General features: G+C 43.5%; 1 protein-coding gene across 2 annotated transcripts in view; it reads left to right on the forward strand.

Annotated features, from left to right (window-relative positions):
- The window catches only part of TTC39A (tetratricopeptide repeat domain 39A), a 128,870-nt gene that overhangs the window by 44,362 nt on the left and 68,808 nt on the right, over positions 1–15,700 (forward strand). For both annotated transcript variants that reach the window (XM_073593557.1, XM_073593556.1), the window contains exons 2-4: positions 1,474–1,578; positions 9,981–10,112; positions 12,896–12,972. In XM_073593557.1, the coding sequence (XP_073449658.1) occupies positions 1,474–1,578; positions 9,981–10,112; positions 12,896–12,972 (314 nt within the window). The remainder of the gene's footprint in view (positions 1–1,473; positions 1,579–9,980; positions 10,113–12,895; positions 12,973–15,700) is intronic.

Genomic DNA, 15,700 nt, shown 5'->3' on the forward strand with positions numbered 1-15,700 from the left:
CAGTGTTTGTGTGTCGGGATAAATGAAATCCTGCATTACATCATCCCGCACTGGTCAACCAAAGCAGCCAAAGACTTAGCGCCTAGAAGAAGCCAGTTAGAAGATGCCAGTGGTGGCAAGCGACCGTTTCTGACGTTGGATTCTTGGTAGGGAGGTAAGTATTTACAGTTTTAGTTTTTCTTTAAATATTAATGCTAGTGATACGTAGAAGACTGTAAAGTATTGAAGAATAGCTAAACTTCAGGAGATGGGTAGAATGAGCACATCCTCTCACAACTCCCACAAGTCAGTACTATTTGCCTGAGCAGCTGATAGCCAGGTCCTGTGAACTGTCATATGGGACATAGACGTAGATTTACTAATCAAATCCTCTGCTCCTCGTTGATGTTTGACCAGTCCTTGCAGCTTCTTCTACCCCATGCTCCCTCCATTGAACATGAGGATGCCAAGGGACAGTCCACTGCTAGAGCATGGAGGAGCGCCATCTGCCTGGGGAGTTGAGGTTTAGGTAAAGAAAACTGCTTTACTCTAGACTTAACAAGCAGTTAATCCTTGCATTGCGAGCAAAGCCCCCACTGCATGGGAGGATTTACAAGTTTCCATGAAAACCTTAAGCCTGGGTTCGCACTTGTGCAATGTCAAACATTGCATGTGATTCGCACCTGCACTGCGATCTGTGAACCGATCTAGGGGTGTAATTAACATTATATTGACACCCGCAGTGGTTCGCAGAGGGCAGTGTGAACTGCCTGCGGGAGAGATGCGGGAACTGGCGCTGTAATTGTACCAGTTCCCGCATCGCATATGTGTGAACCTAGGCTCAAGGAGAAGTATGGGGTTTATTAAAAAATAAACACACATACTCACCTCAATGCTGCAGCTGTCTTACGTGAGCTCTAAGACCTGGAACTGAGTGATCATATGACTGCTGATCACTCAGTTCTCAGTGCGCTCGGAGTGAGAGCAGGGAGTCACCACTCTTCGCTCTCCGTTCTGCTCCCCCAGCGCTCGTTGGAGCACTTGCCTACAGAGGGGGTGGGTGCAGCTGGCTTCTGACTTTCAGCCACATGCTGAGAGGTCACCTGGGGAGCCCCAATGGATTCCTTTAATTTGTAGGGATTTTCTCTCACTTCCTGTTTTGGCTATAAGACGGGAAGTGAAGGTAAATCTCCCCAATGGGACACAGATGGAAAAAGAATTGACAGGGGTTATAACCCTCCTTTACTTGATCCAAAATGAAAAAAAAATGTTTTGCCTATAGTTCTACTTCAATATGTTTTTGTTAGATGTGGCCTTCCTTTATTCATGGTCATTCATAAAATTATTAATAGGAAATGTGAGGATTCAAAGAGCTGTTTATTATTATTCAGGTCATCTGGGCTTTATATACTTTTAGATCTTTGCCAGTAGTGTGATATACTCTGTGAATACAAAGAGATCTTGGTATGCTGAAGTGTCTTTTATCTGTTGCAGACCTCCAGACTCGGATTTGAAGACTTCTTTATCAGAATGCATGGAGGCGCTTGACATGTTCTTGAACAACAACTTCCAAGAGGCCCTTAGCTACCTTCAGGCCAAGTAAGATTTCTCTTATTTGTACTGCAGCAATGTGTACCATACAGTGCTCTATCACATGCCTAAGCCTGCTTTATTCTGTGATTTGAGGGGATGGAAATGAAGCTTTGTATTTGGCATTGAAGTAGGCTGAGAAGATTTTTGCAACAGAGGTGTACTTCACTGACGTTTTCTCTTGTTCACTAGCTGTTAAAGAGGAAGTAAACCCTGGTGGGTTTTACTTCCTCTTTTTTTCCCTGCAAAGGTAAAGCATAGTAGGCTACTATGTACCGCATAGTAGCCCATTATTTGTCACTTACCTGAAACCGAAGCCTGTGATGTCACTGCTGTCCCCACTAGCAGCGAGCGTCCATCTTCAACCCCTCTTCCTCCTGGGGCCGCGAACTATTACTCTGTGACTGGCCGGAGTCGCGTGATGTCACTCCCACGCAAATTCGCGCGGGAGCCGCCAGTCACCACATGACCCGTTTTAGAAACGGCACGATATGCCCTTTCTAAAGTGCGCATGCGCCTTAGACCAGGTCTGTATTGTTGGTAAATGGGGCCCTCTTGCAGAGATCCTAAATCTACATCCGTTTCCTCATTGCTTTTTCTCTCTTAAATAAAACGGCTTCTACTAAAGTACTTTCCCCTTCCAACTGTGAAACTCTTTAATGAGTGTGAAGCCCATATTATGCTTTAAATACCAGTCATGGATGATTCATCATATCGCCTTTGTGAATTTGTCAGGTTTATTGCCATTCATGATTGATTTTGTGTAAAAAATCTGGATTGCTGGTGTCACAAGTTTCCTTATAGTGTAATGTCACTATAATGGGCAGACACACATTGGACGTTTTTACTTCTTGTGTAATTACATAAACCTCTGTGAATTCATGACTCACTAACCACGTTAACACCCAGTATTGCCAGATATTTGTCCACCTCAGGAATGTGCGGCTGGTTCTCCCAGCATCCTCTTGTCAAATGTACTCATTGTGGATACCGAAATGATAATATTCATCTCTTTATCTGTATTTACATAGTTAGTCAGGTTGAAAAAAGACACAAGTCCATCTAGTTCAACCCCAAAAAAATTAAAAATACAATCCCATATACACAATCCTTCACCCACAGCTGATCCAGAGGAAAGCGAAAAACCCCAGCAAAGCATGATCCAATTTGCTACAGCAGGGGAAAAAATTCCTTCCTGATCCCCAGAGGGACAATTGGATTTTCCCTGGATTAACTTTACCTATAAATGTCAGTACCCAGTTATATTTTTATGTATTTAGTTATGTACATTTAGGAAAGTATCCAGGCCTTGTTTAAAGCGATCTGCTGAGCTGGCCAAAACCACCTCTGGAGAGAGAGTATTCCACATTTTCACAGGTCTTACTGTGAAGAAACCTTTCCGTATTTGGGAATGAAATCTTTTTTCCTCTAGACATAAAGAGTGCCCCCTTGTCCTCTGTGATGACATTAAAGTGAATAACTCAATACCAAGTTCATCATATGGACCACTTATGTATTTCTACATATTGATCATATCCCCCCTTAATTTCCTCTTCTCAAAAGGGAATAGATTCATTTCCTCTAATCTTTCCTCATAGCTGAGCTCCTCCATGCCTCTTATCAGTTTGGTTGCTCTTTTCAGCACTTTCTCCAGTTCCCCGATATCCTTTTTGAGAACTGGTGCCCAAAACTGAACTGCATATTCCAGATGAGGTCTTACTAATGATTTGTACAGGGGGGCAAAATGATATCTCTCTCTCTCTGGAGTCCATACCTCTCTTCATACAAGAAAGGACTTTGCTCGCTTTGGAAACCACAGCTTGGCATTGCATGTTATTATTGAGCTTATGATCTACCAAAACCCCCAGATCCTTCTCCACTATGGATTCCCTCAGTTGTACTCCCCCTAGTATGTATGATGCATGAAAATTCTTAGCCCCCAAGTGCATAACTTTACATTTATCAACATTAAACCTCATTTGCCACTTAGTTGCCCAATTAGACAGTGCATTGAGGTTGGCTTGTAAATTGGAGACATCCTGTAAGGATGTTATTCCATATGAGCAGAATCTGATCCAAGAAATCATCACATCTGATTGCTGATTTACTTACCCGTAGAATTTGTTGTATTTAACTGGATGATAGAAGAAGCTTGATCTAGAGATCAAAACTGATCAATACAAAGCCTTTTCTATATACAAATACAGTATTTATTTTTGGCAACTTGGGAGTGATTAGTATTATTACTGTGTGCGTTTATATATTTTGTTTAGTGATCTCTTGAAACAAGGCTAGTAACCTGGAGGAGGCTCGGATCTTTGTACTGGCCAGGTAAAAGGGGGATAATTGGGAGTAGGTCATAGGAATGGGTGTCCATCCATTGGATATTTGCCCTACACCCCAATGTAATAGTGAGTATGTTTGTATGTGTATAAGTTGTCCTCATTTGTATTACATTATGTGCATTTTGAACACAGGAAGTTGGCTGCTTAGCACTGGCGCCATTCATAGAAAGCTTTGCAAAGCATTCTCTCATTGAACAAGGTGGATATTGTGACATCACTGCCCCACCTATCCACCTCATTAATCAAAGAACGCTTTCATACAGAAAATGTAAAGCCTTCTTTGAATGGCGCCTGTGCCGAGTAGCTGGCCTTCTGTGCTCACAATGCATCAGGGCAGCCGCTTGGCATGGCACCTGGAAGCAAGTTGAGATTTTAAACTTCCAGGGACATAAACCAGGTATGGTATATACACTTAATAGAGAGGATTACCACGTTGAAAATAAAGCAAAGCTGCTAGCACCACAATTGACAAATATTGTGTAAAATAAAAAGATCACAAAGTGCTGCGCTAAATGAACATTACATAAAGATCATACATATATGCATATATCATAACCCAAGTGGAAAAATATATAGATTAGAATAAATCTGACAAACCCCCACAGCTCTAGTAGAGATGGACTCCAGCCTGGACACACCATCTCTTTCAGATCAACCGCATATGTGGGAACACATCAAGCATTCGCACATAGTGTAAAACCATCATAAACAAATGTATTTAAGTACAAAACACAAGAGTATGATGTATACAGCGGTCCAGCGATGTGGCCGCACGGAGCCTCGCTCCTCCCCTTCCTCTCCACGGCGCCTCCATTGAAACTGTGGGCACCCGGCTGTGCGTGCGAGTCACGCTGCGCTCTCCGAGTGGACAGGCAATCTTCTGGGACCTGTGACATGTCCCAGAAGATTGCAGAGAGGAAGGGGCCACCTGGGGGAGAGGAGGAGTCGCCTAGGTGGCCCGTAGTCGGAAGTAGGAATTGGGACAGTAAGTCCCACTCAAAACTAGTCACCCACCCCCCCCCACCCCAAAAAAAAAAAATTACATGCCAAATGTGGCATGTAAGGGGGTGAGGAGTGCTTAAAGCGGAAGTTCCACTTTTGGGTGGAACTCCGCTTTAAATTGTGTGCAATGACCTCTTTGTAGTAGCTGCACTCTGACGCATTTTGTCAAATCCTCATAGGGATGACATCCTCATAGGGATAAATAAATAGTTATATTTGTTCAAGCTGGATGAATGAAACTATGTAAAATTATACCATACCTGGAATTCATCTTTAACTCTCTCACATGTGTTTTTCATCATCAATGGGCAAAAGAAATATGGGCCTACCATGGGAAAATTGCCTTGGGCTCACCAGTGACTTAAAGTGGTATTAAACCCAAAAGCAAACATTTATTATACGGCAGCTTACCATTTCTTATATATGATGGCTGCATTCATTTTCTTCTATTTTCATCTGGTGATCTTGATATTAAAGCGGAAGTCTGCCCCAAAAAATAAAAGATTAAAAACCAGCAGCTACACATACTATAACTGCTGGCTTTTAATAATAGGACACTTACCTGTCCTGGAGTCCAGCGATGTCGGCACCACAGCTGATGTTTCCATCAGCTCTGAGTGCTGCCGCCGCCATTGCGGGTAAGGGTACCCGGCAGTGTAGCCTTTTGGCTTCACGCCGGGAACCCTACTGCACATGTGCGAGGCCCACTCCTCTCTCCTACTGCCATGCCCAGCCATGACATCAATAGCCGCAGCTGAGGCTCCTGGAAGTGGGAAAGCTTACCTGTCTAAGACAGGTATCCTGTCCCCCCTCCCCCCTGAAAGGTGCCAATTGTGGCACCGGAGGGGGGAGGAAGCAGATGAGCGGAAGTTCCACTTTTGGGTAGAACTCCGCTTTAAGTCTGTTGTTTTTCAACAGAACAAGCTCTCTTGCAGCTACAGGGATGAGACAAACCATTTAACACTGGCAAGGGTGCTTAAAACGATCAGCTTTTATTTATTTATGTAAAACCTTTATCCCAAAAGGGAAAAAAAAACAGTTTACTATTACTGATTATAAAGTGGAGTTTGACTTCAATTTGTTTGTGCATTTAAATCTGCTAGTACAGCTAACACTCTCCTCCCCCCAGACTGACAATGCCACTGTCCAAAGATGCCCTTTTGCTCCTTCATCCAGAGTGGGGGCACCCTAATACAAGGGGTGTGTTACTGGCTAGATGCAGCCACCACATCTAAGGATTGGTAAGCTGCAATATATTACATTTTTGGTTTGTGTTTAATACTGCTTTAAAGTGGAGTTCCAGGCTAAAAAGAAAATAGGTCCTGAACAATGTAGCACCCCCCCCCCCCCCCCCTCGTTTTTTGGATAGGTTTTTTTTTTTTTAAGTTGCCCTTCAGTTCTACTTCCCCGCGGCGAGGTACGTCATTTCCCTGATTGCTTGGGGCTCTCCTCCTTCCCCCCGCTGCCTTCTGGGACCTGTGTGTGTCCCAGAAAATGAAGGGACCACTCAGCAGGCGCAGCGCAACTTGTGCATGCGCAGTAGGAAAACAGTAGGGAAGCCTGAAGGCTTCCCTGCCGGTTTCCCTTAGTTGCAATGCTGGCGCCTGCACCTGAATCGGCTTAAGGTGCTGAAACCGTGGGAACCCTGGACAGGTGAGTGCCCTTATATTAAACGTTAGCAGCTACAGTATTTGTAGCTGCTGGAACGCTTTAAGCAGTGCTGGGTACGCCCCAATTATTGCACAAATACATATGGGATAAACTCAATGTTTTAGAATGATAAAATGACAGCCTTTTAATGGTGCCACATATTTAACTTCCAGGAATGCATAACATGCCTTAGAGGCTTGTTCCTGTGTATGGCCAGCTTTCTGCATGTCATATCTAAGTAGATCAGAAGCAAGGAAAAAGGCTTAATTTCCTTGATGCAGATAGAAAGTGTATAATCTTTACCAGGAATTAGCATTTTGTAGTGGAGGGGCGGGCACAGACTGTAAAAGTGTCACGCCTTGAACTACTTTTCATCTTCTGTCTCATTGCATGAAAAGTACAGTAAGTAAAAGTGATGATTCAGTGTGATTTGACCTTTCCAGATATGCTGCTTTTTATTTAATATGTAGTTCATCTTCAGATCTCTTAGGCCTGAACTCGAAGTTAAGTATACAGTATATTGTCTAATGCCCCGTACACACGGTCGGATTTTCCGATGGAAAATGTCCGATCGGAGCGTGTTGTCGGAAATTCCGACCGTGTGTGGGCTCCATCGGACATTTTCCATCGGATTTTCCGACACACAAAGTTGGAGAGCAGGAGATAAATTTTCCGACAACAAAATCCGTTGTCGGAAATTCCGATCGTGTGTACACAAATCCGACGGACAAAGTGCCACGCATGCTCAGAATAAATAAAGAGATGAACGCTATTGGCCACTGCCCCGTTTATAGTCCCGACGTACGTGTTTTACGTCACCGCGTTTAGAACGATTGGATTTTCCGACAACTTTGTGTGACCGTGTGTATGCAAGACAAGTTTGAGCCAACATCCGTCGGAAAAAATCCTAGGATTTTGTTGTCGGAATGTCCGAACAAAGTCCGACGTTTGTACTGGGCATAAAAAGAAGAGCCACATACTTGAGTTTTGGTGTGCTTTGTATATTTCTTCCAGATCTGTGCAGTAATCCAGCATTAAATGTTTCCTCTGTGCAGGAGCTTCCTGTAATAAAGACAGATCTCTGCTGCTCCAGACCCTTGTGCAGAGTGACTGGTCTTGTCTCCGCCCCCTCCTGTAGTTTTCTGCAGGCAGCCTGTAGTGGGAGGGCCTACTGGGCCCCTCCCACAGCTCTGCTCTTTGCGCAAGCTATGTACAATACAGTGATGATGTCACTGCTACTTTAAGAACATATTATCTGGGTTTGTAAAGGATTTTGGTGCACATAAAGTGGATTAAAAGCCTTTGTGGCTACAGGGGAATTATGAGGCCATCATCTCTGACCTCCTTCTGTAAATTCTAGTTTCCTGGCTGTCATGCTAATCCCCTATCTTCAATACTTTGAGCCACTGACCTGGAACAAGCATACAAATCAGGAGCCCAGACTTCACTCTCCGCATGTTTAATATGGGTCAGTGACTCAAAAAGTAATTACTCCAGACTGCAGGGGTAGGCAACCTGGGGCCCTCCAGCTGTTGCAAAACTACAAGTCCCATCATGCCTCTGGGAGTAATTGTAACTGCCAGCCTTGCAATGCCTCATGGGAAATGTAGTTCCACAACAGCTGGAGGGCCCCAGGGTGCCTACCCCTGCTCCAGAGAATAAGGACTACAGTGGATCCGGAAAGTATTCACAGCGCTTCACTTTTTCCACATTTTTTATGGTACAGCTGTTTTCCAAAATGGATTCAATTCATTATTTTCCTCAAAATTCTACAAACAATACCCCATAATGACATCATGAAAGAAGTTTGTTTGAAATCTTTGCAAATTTATAAAAAATATAAAACGAAAAAAATCTCATGTACATAAGTATTCACGGCCTTTGCTCAATACTTTGTTGAAGCTCCTTTGGCACCATTTACAACCTCAAGTCTTTTTTGAGTATGATGCTACAAGCTTAGCACACCTATTTTTGGGCAGTTTCTCCCATTCTTCTTTGCAGGACCTCTCATCTCCATCAGGTTGGATGGGGAGCGTCGGTGTACAGCCATTTTCAGATCTCTCCAGAGATGTTCAATCGGGTTCAAGTCTGGACTCTGGCTGGGCCACTCAAGGACATTCACAAAGTCGTCCCATGGCCACTCCATTGTTATCTTGGCTGTGTGTTTAGGGTCGATGTCTCGCTGGAAGATGAACCTTTGCCCCAGTCTGAGGTCCAGAGTGCTCTGGAGCAGGTTTTAATCAAGGATGTCTCTGTACATTGCTGCATTCATCTTTCCCTTGATCTTGACTAGTCTCCCAGTTCCTGCCGCTGTTAAACATCCCCACTGCATGATGCTGCCACCACCATGCTTCACTGTAGGGATGTAATTGGCCAGGTGATGAGCGGTGCCTGGTTTCCTCCAGACATGACGCTTGCCATTCAGGCCAAGTTCAATCTTTGTTTCATCAGACCAGAGAATTTTGTTTCTCATGGTCTGAGTGTTCTTTAGGTGCCTTTTGGCAAACTCCAGGTGGGCTGTCATGTTCCTTTTACTGAGGAGTGGCTTCCGTCTGGCCACTCTACCATACAGGCCTGATTGGTGGAGTGCTGCAGAGATTTTTGTTCTTCTGGAAGGTTCTCCTCTCTCCACAGAGAAACAATGGACCATCTGGTTCTTGGTCACTTACCTGACTAAGGCCCTTCTCCCCGATCACTCAGTTTGGCCTGGCGGCCCCCTCTAGAAACCGTCCTGGTGGTTCCAAACTTCTTCCATTTTACGGATGATGGAGGCCACTGTGCTCATTGGGACCTTCAATGCTGCAGATGTTTTCCTGTACCCTTCCTCAGATCTGTGCCTCCATACAATCTTGTCTCAGAGGTCTACAGACAATTCCTTGGACATGGCTTGGTTTGTGCTCTGACATGCACTGTTAACTGTGGAACCTTATATAGACAGGTGTGTGCCTTTCCAAATCATGTCCAATCAACTGAATTTACCACAGGTGGACTCCAATCAAGTTGTAGAAACATCTCAAGGATGATTAGTGGAAACAGGATGCACCTGAGCTCAATTCTGAGTGTCATGGCAAAGGCTGTGAATACTTGTATACCGGTGATTTTTTTATTTTTTTATTTTTAATAAATTTGCAGAGATTTCAACAATGCTTCTTTCTCGTTGTCATTATGGGGTATTGTTTGTAGAATTTTGAGGAAAAAAATTAATTGAATGCATTTTAGAATAAGGCTGTAACAACAAAATGTGGAAAAGTGAAGCGCTGTGAATACTTTCTGGATGGACTGTACTTCCAGGCAACTAGCATTTGTAGAGAGGAGTCAGCAGTGGCACTCCAATACCTAGTTAATGGCAAGCTCATGGCATGTAGGCGGTGTTTTTACTAATCCAATCTGCTTCATTCTCTTTTATACACACAGGTCCAAAGAGAGTATGTACCATGCCTTGACCTACGCCACCATGCTGGAAATGCAAGCCATGATGACCTTCGATCCTCAGGACATAGTGAATGCTGGGAACACCATGAAAGAGGCCCAGGCCGTGTGTCAGAGGTGTGTACAGCCAGGGAGAAGTGTAACATATATTACATTACATATTACATATTAGCTGTGACAAATAATAACACGGCTCGGAACTGATGTATGTAATTATCACTGGATTACAGGCATGTACAGTGCTGGTATGGAAAATCTTATGTCATTTACACCTTTGAAGGGTGAAATAGGTTTGTGTTGGAAATATAAAAACTCCAGAGAGGATAGAATTCATTAGAAGCTGGGAGTATGAACTCCAACAATGCATTTCTCTTATTTCCTTCCCTTCAGTCTGCTAAACAAACCATTGGAAGAGTTTCATTATATCTGTTTGACAAGTACAGAAAACAAATAGCTGTTCATCCATCCAGCCGATAACTCCCTGTACTCTCTGTCTCTGGACTGTTATCAGTTAGCATTGCTTCCTGCTATGTCCTTGGACTATAAAACACCTCCCCTTGTTATGCAGAATAGAGGGAGGTGTTATGTAGTCAAAACACAGTGTTACTTCTCTAACACCTGTTCTTGGGTGACAACGCTGCTCAGTACAATTGTAAACCCAGGACAGGTAAGTGATACTTACCTATAGGTAAGCTTATAATAAAGCTTACCTATAGGTACAGTAAATATCTCCTAAACGTGCGTCGTTTAGGAGATATTTACTTTAGATGCAGCCAGTGACATCACCAGCGCATGCGCTCAAAAGTAACGGCATACCAATGTCGTTCCTTCAGAGCCTTGCCGTAAACAGTGACGTCGTTGCCGGCTCCGCCATTCACCTGGAATGGCGGAGCCGGGTGGAGATGGAAGCACCTTTAGCGGTGACAGCGCGCCGCTAGAGGGCTTGGTTTTTTGGGTAAGTCTGTCTGTGATGCATACTAGCATATTATGACCTATACTGCCCAGTGCCTACTTTTATGTATTTATTTTTTTATGCTGTTTACTGCCTCTTTAATGGCAAGGTTACCAGAATAAAATAAAGGGAAAAAAAGTGTGAAAATTAATACTAATGCAGCCACCACATCTAAAGACTGGTAAGGCCCCTTTCACACAAACCGATCGTTCAGGTCCGCCTGTCAGTTTTTTGGGCGGACCTGAACGGACGCTCCATGCAGGTCTATGGAGCGACGGATGTCAGCGGATACCATGTCCGCTGACATCCGATCCGCTAAAATCAGACGTATAGCCCTACGTTTGCAGCCGTCCTGGCGGATCAGATGAGATCTGATGAAAACGGACATGCTGTCTGTTTTCATCAGATCCCTCCATAGGAAGCGGTGGTGCTCTGACAGGCCCCTCCCCGCTCAGTGAGCAGAGACGGACCTGTCATCCGCTGGCTCAGCGGAGATCAATGGAGAGATCAGCAGATCCGCCTCATGGGAATGAGGTTTTAGTTGTAATACTATCAATTTTCATTCTTGGGTTTAGATACTTTAATGTAACATTTACTTTCAGTGTGATCAAGTACAATATATATTTATGTAGAGTGCTGTGTAAATGGTCAGCGTTATAAGTACCTAAAATAAATAAATATTCTATTTCTATTTCTATTTTTTTTTCTCTACCCCCTAGACATAGTGGGCATGTTTTTTTTGTTTTTTTTTTTTGGAATTGTGCTTTATTAGCTGGAGTGCTGCTTTAAAGCCAGAAACAGCCAGGCAGCTAGCATGTTTTAGAAGCATGGAAAGAAGCGCAGCTTTTCCGTTCCATGTTTTAGAAGCAGGCTAGCAACAAAGTCTTTTAAAAGTGCGATGATTTTAAAGTCTTAAGTTTAGTTACATTAGAAAGAAAAAATCAGCACTGGGGGCGGTACTGGTGCCAGCTGTCCTAATTGAAATCTTCCATCCTCTGCCAACCCCTATCCCCATATCCCCACATTCCCACAACGGTAATCTTCCAGTGCCGCGGGGGTTAATACAGCTGCTAGCCCTGTGATAGGCACTTGTCAAGAGTGCCAACTATACCAGCCCTTTCCGCCCCCCTCCTCCATTCATGAAAAGTTGTACTATAGATTCAATGGATGAGAAGCACTTTATGAATGGAGGAGGTGGGCCTTTCATTCATCTGCTCATCCTCCATTCATAGAGTGCTTTTTTATTGCTGGAACCTGTGGTACAGCTTTTATGAATGGAGGAGGGGGGCAGAAAGGGTGGATTTGATTGTCATTCTTGATGAGCGCCTATGACAGGTCCAGTGGCTGAATTAACCCCAGCAGCCCTGGAGGATTACCACTGCAGGAGGGGGCAGAGGGCGGAAGATTTCAGCTAGGACAGCCATCACAAGGAACACTTGTCAATTGGGCTTCATGCACACTGGACGTTAAAGTAACGTTATAAAAACGCCAGTAGCTTTGCAGTGAGTCTTTCAAAGTTTTTTAACGTTTTTGCAATAGCGTTTATTAGCGTTTTTCCGCATTAGCGGTTTTTAGCGTTTATGGGCTGTTAAAAAAAAACGCCCAAACTCCCAAAAACGCCCGTTTATGCGCTTCAGTGTGCATGGAGCCTAAATGGAAGTACCATCCCTTGTGCTAAAAAAATAAATAAATATTAAAATGAAGCTTTAACTTTACTCCTATAAACATTTATGTGAATGTTGAAAATGACTGATGTTGTTGGAGCTCCGTCTTATAACAATGACACATTTGTGCAGTACACCGTCCCCTCTCTCTCCTCTTCTGTCCTGGTTAGAATCCTGTTTGTCTTTCCTCTCCGGGTGTCTTGTGTATTTTGTGTGGGAATATCTCCAGTGTGTACACTTCACATATCAGTGTGACACCTGTGTGTTCCATCCCCCCCGCACAGGTTTCGGAAGAGATCCACAGTCGCAGACTCCTTCAACAATTTAGTCCATGGCCAAAGTCTGGATCAATTCTCGGAAGGTATTTATAGATTTTTTGATATTTCATATCTTTTATAGGGCCAAACTCCATAGTAATGTGTACTTCTCCTTTCCTTGTGTTAAGTTTCTATAGATCATTCATTCTCTGTTTGTAAAACACACCGGGCCAGGCAAATATAGAATAGTTACCCGAGATGTTATCAGACTGCTACAGCATTTACACGGCAAGACAGTGGCGCTTTCATTTTTTATTTAATTTTTTTTATTTCATCCAAATGCTTTTTTTTTTAACACTTTTTACATTTTTTAAAATTTAACTTTATTGCTATCACAGGGGATGAACAACACCCCTTGTGATTTATTAGGCAGGGCCGGGTCAAGGGGTGGGCAGAAGGGATGGCTGCCCTGGGCGCAGCACGTGTTGTAGGTATGGGGGCGCCGCAATTTCCTTCTACTATAAGGCTAACAGGTCTAGTGACAGTGGCATCACTACTTTTGTCAGCCTAGTGCTGGAAGCGGCAAGGAGAGAAGGAGAGAGCTGGGAAGAGGTGCGGGCTGTACTCTTTTTCCCCCTCCTCCTCATAAGCTCACACATAACGAAGGGGATGGGGGGGGGGCGCAGTTTTGGCATCTTTGTCCTTTGCACTAGATGATCTTGTCCCCGCACTGGTAACAGGTACTCTTTATTGGGAGATCAGAGGTCTATAAAACCCCTGATCCCTCCTCTGCCTTCCAAGGCAGCTGATCAAACACAGATCAGTTTGATCAGCTGTCTCCCTGCCCAGTAACAGCCAGGTAAACAATGAACCGAAACTGGAAGTATCGAAATTCACATCGTTCTGGCCTTATTGTTATTATTATTATTATACAGAATTTATATAGCGCCAACAGTTTGGCAGCGCTTTACAATGTGAGGGCAGACAGTACAGTTACAATACAATTCAGTACAGGAGGAATCAGAGGGCCCTGCTTATTAGAGCTTACAATCATTCATCACAGAGAGGGAGGAACAGAAGTGTAAATTTGCTGTCCCCTCAGAATAACTCAACACACAGCCATTAATGTCTAAACCACTGGCAACAAAAGTGAGTACACTCCTAAGTGAAAATGTCCAAATTGGGCCCAAAGTGTCAATATTTTGTGTGGCCACCAATATTTTCCAGCACTGCCTTAACCCTCTTGGGCATGGAGTTCATCAGAGCTTCACAGGTTGCCACTGGAGTCCTCTTCCACTCCTCCATGATGACATAACAGAGCTGGTGGATGTTAGAGACCTTGTGCTCCTCCACCTTCCATTTGAGGATGCCCCACAGACGCACAATAGAGATTACGTCTGGAGACATGCTTGGCCAGTCCATCACTTTTACCCTCAGCTTCTTTTGCAAGGCAGTGGTCATCTTGGAAGTGTGTTTGGGGTCGTTATCATGTTGGAATATTGGCCTGCGGCCCAGTCTCTGAAGGGAGGGTATCATGCTCTGCTTCAGTATATCACAGTATATGTTGGCATTCATGGTTCCCTCATTGTTGCCAGCGGTTTAGACATTAATGGCTGTGTGTTGAGTGTTAGGAAAGTATCCAGGCCTTTTTTAAAGCAATCTACTGAGCTGGCCAGAACCACCTATGGAAGGAGTCTATTCTACATTTTCACAGCTCTCACTGTGAAGAAAACTTTCCGTATTTGGAGATGAAATCTTTTTTCCTCCTAGACGTAAAGCGTGCTCCCGTGTCCTCTGTGATGACCTTAAATTGAATAACTCAACACCAAGTTCACTGTATGGACCACTTATGTATTTATACATGTTGATCATATCCCCCCCTTAATTTCCTCTTCTCAAGAGGGAATAAATTCAGTTCCTCTAATCTTTCCTCATAGCTGAGCTCCTCCATGCCTCTTATCAGTTTGGTTGCCCTTCTCTGCACTTTCTCCAGTTCCTCGATATCCTTTTTGAGAACTGGTGCCCAAAACTGAACTGCATATTCCAGATGAGGTCTTACTAATAATTTGTACAGGGGCAAAATGATGTCTCTCTCTCTGGAGTCCATACCTCTCTTAATACAAGAAAGGACTTTGCTCGCTTTGGAAACCGCAGCTTGGCATTGCATGTTATTATTGAGCTTATGATCTACCATAACCCCCAGATCCTTCTCCACCATGGATTCTTCCCCCAGTTGTACTCCTCCTAGTATGTATGATGCATGAATATTCTTAGCCCCCAAGTGCATAACTTTACATTTATCAACATTAAACCTAATTTGCCACATAGATGCCCAATTAGATGCATTGAGGTCAGCTTGTAAATTGGAGACATCCTGTAAGGACGTTATTCCACTGCATAGCTTGGTGTCATCTACAAAGACAGAAATGTTACTTTTAATCCCAGACCCAATATCGTTTATAAAGATAATAAAAAATAAGGGTCCCAGCACTGAACCTTGGGGTACACCACTGATAACCTTAGACCATTCAGAGAAAGAATCATTACCCACTACTCTCTGACATACAGTATATATATATATATATATATATATATATATATATATATATATATATATATATATACGCTGGACGGGAAGTGGTTAAAGTGCACCTAGCATCAGATAAATTTGTTCATTCTAACAAGTACTGTTGCTGCGATATGTCAGGAATTTATTTATGCAGACTTGTCAAGTTCATTAATGATCCACTTTAAGTTTTCTTTAGCACATGAAATCTTGTCATATATTGTAATGAAATCTTGTAATTCTTGTTGTAACCATTGCTATCGTGT

Source organism: Aquarana catesbeiana, linkage group LG07, assembly GCF_042186555.1.
Source record: "Aquarana catesbeiana isolate 2022-GZ linkage group LG07, ASM4218655v1, whole genome shotgun sequence".
In the NCBI taxonomy this organism is placed as follows: Eukaryota; Metazoa; Chordata; class Amphibia; order Anura; family Ranidae; genus Aquarana; species Aquarana catesbeiana.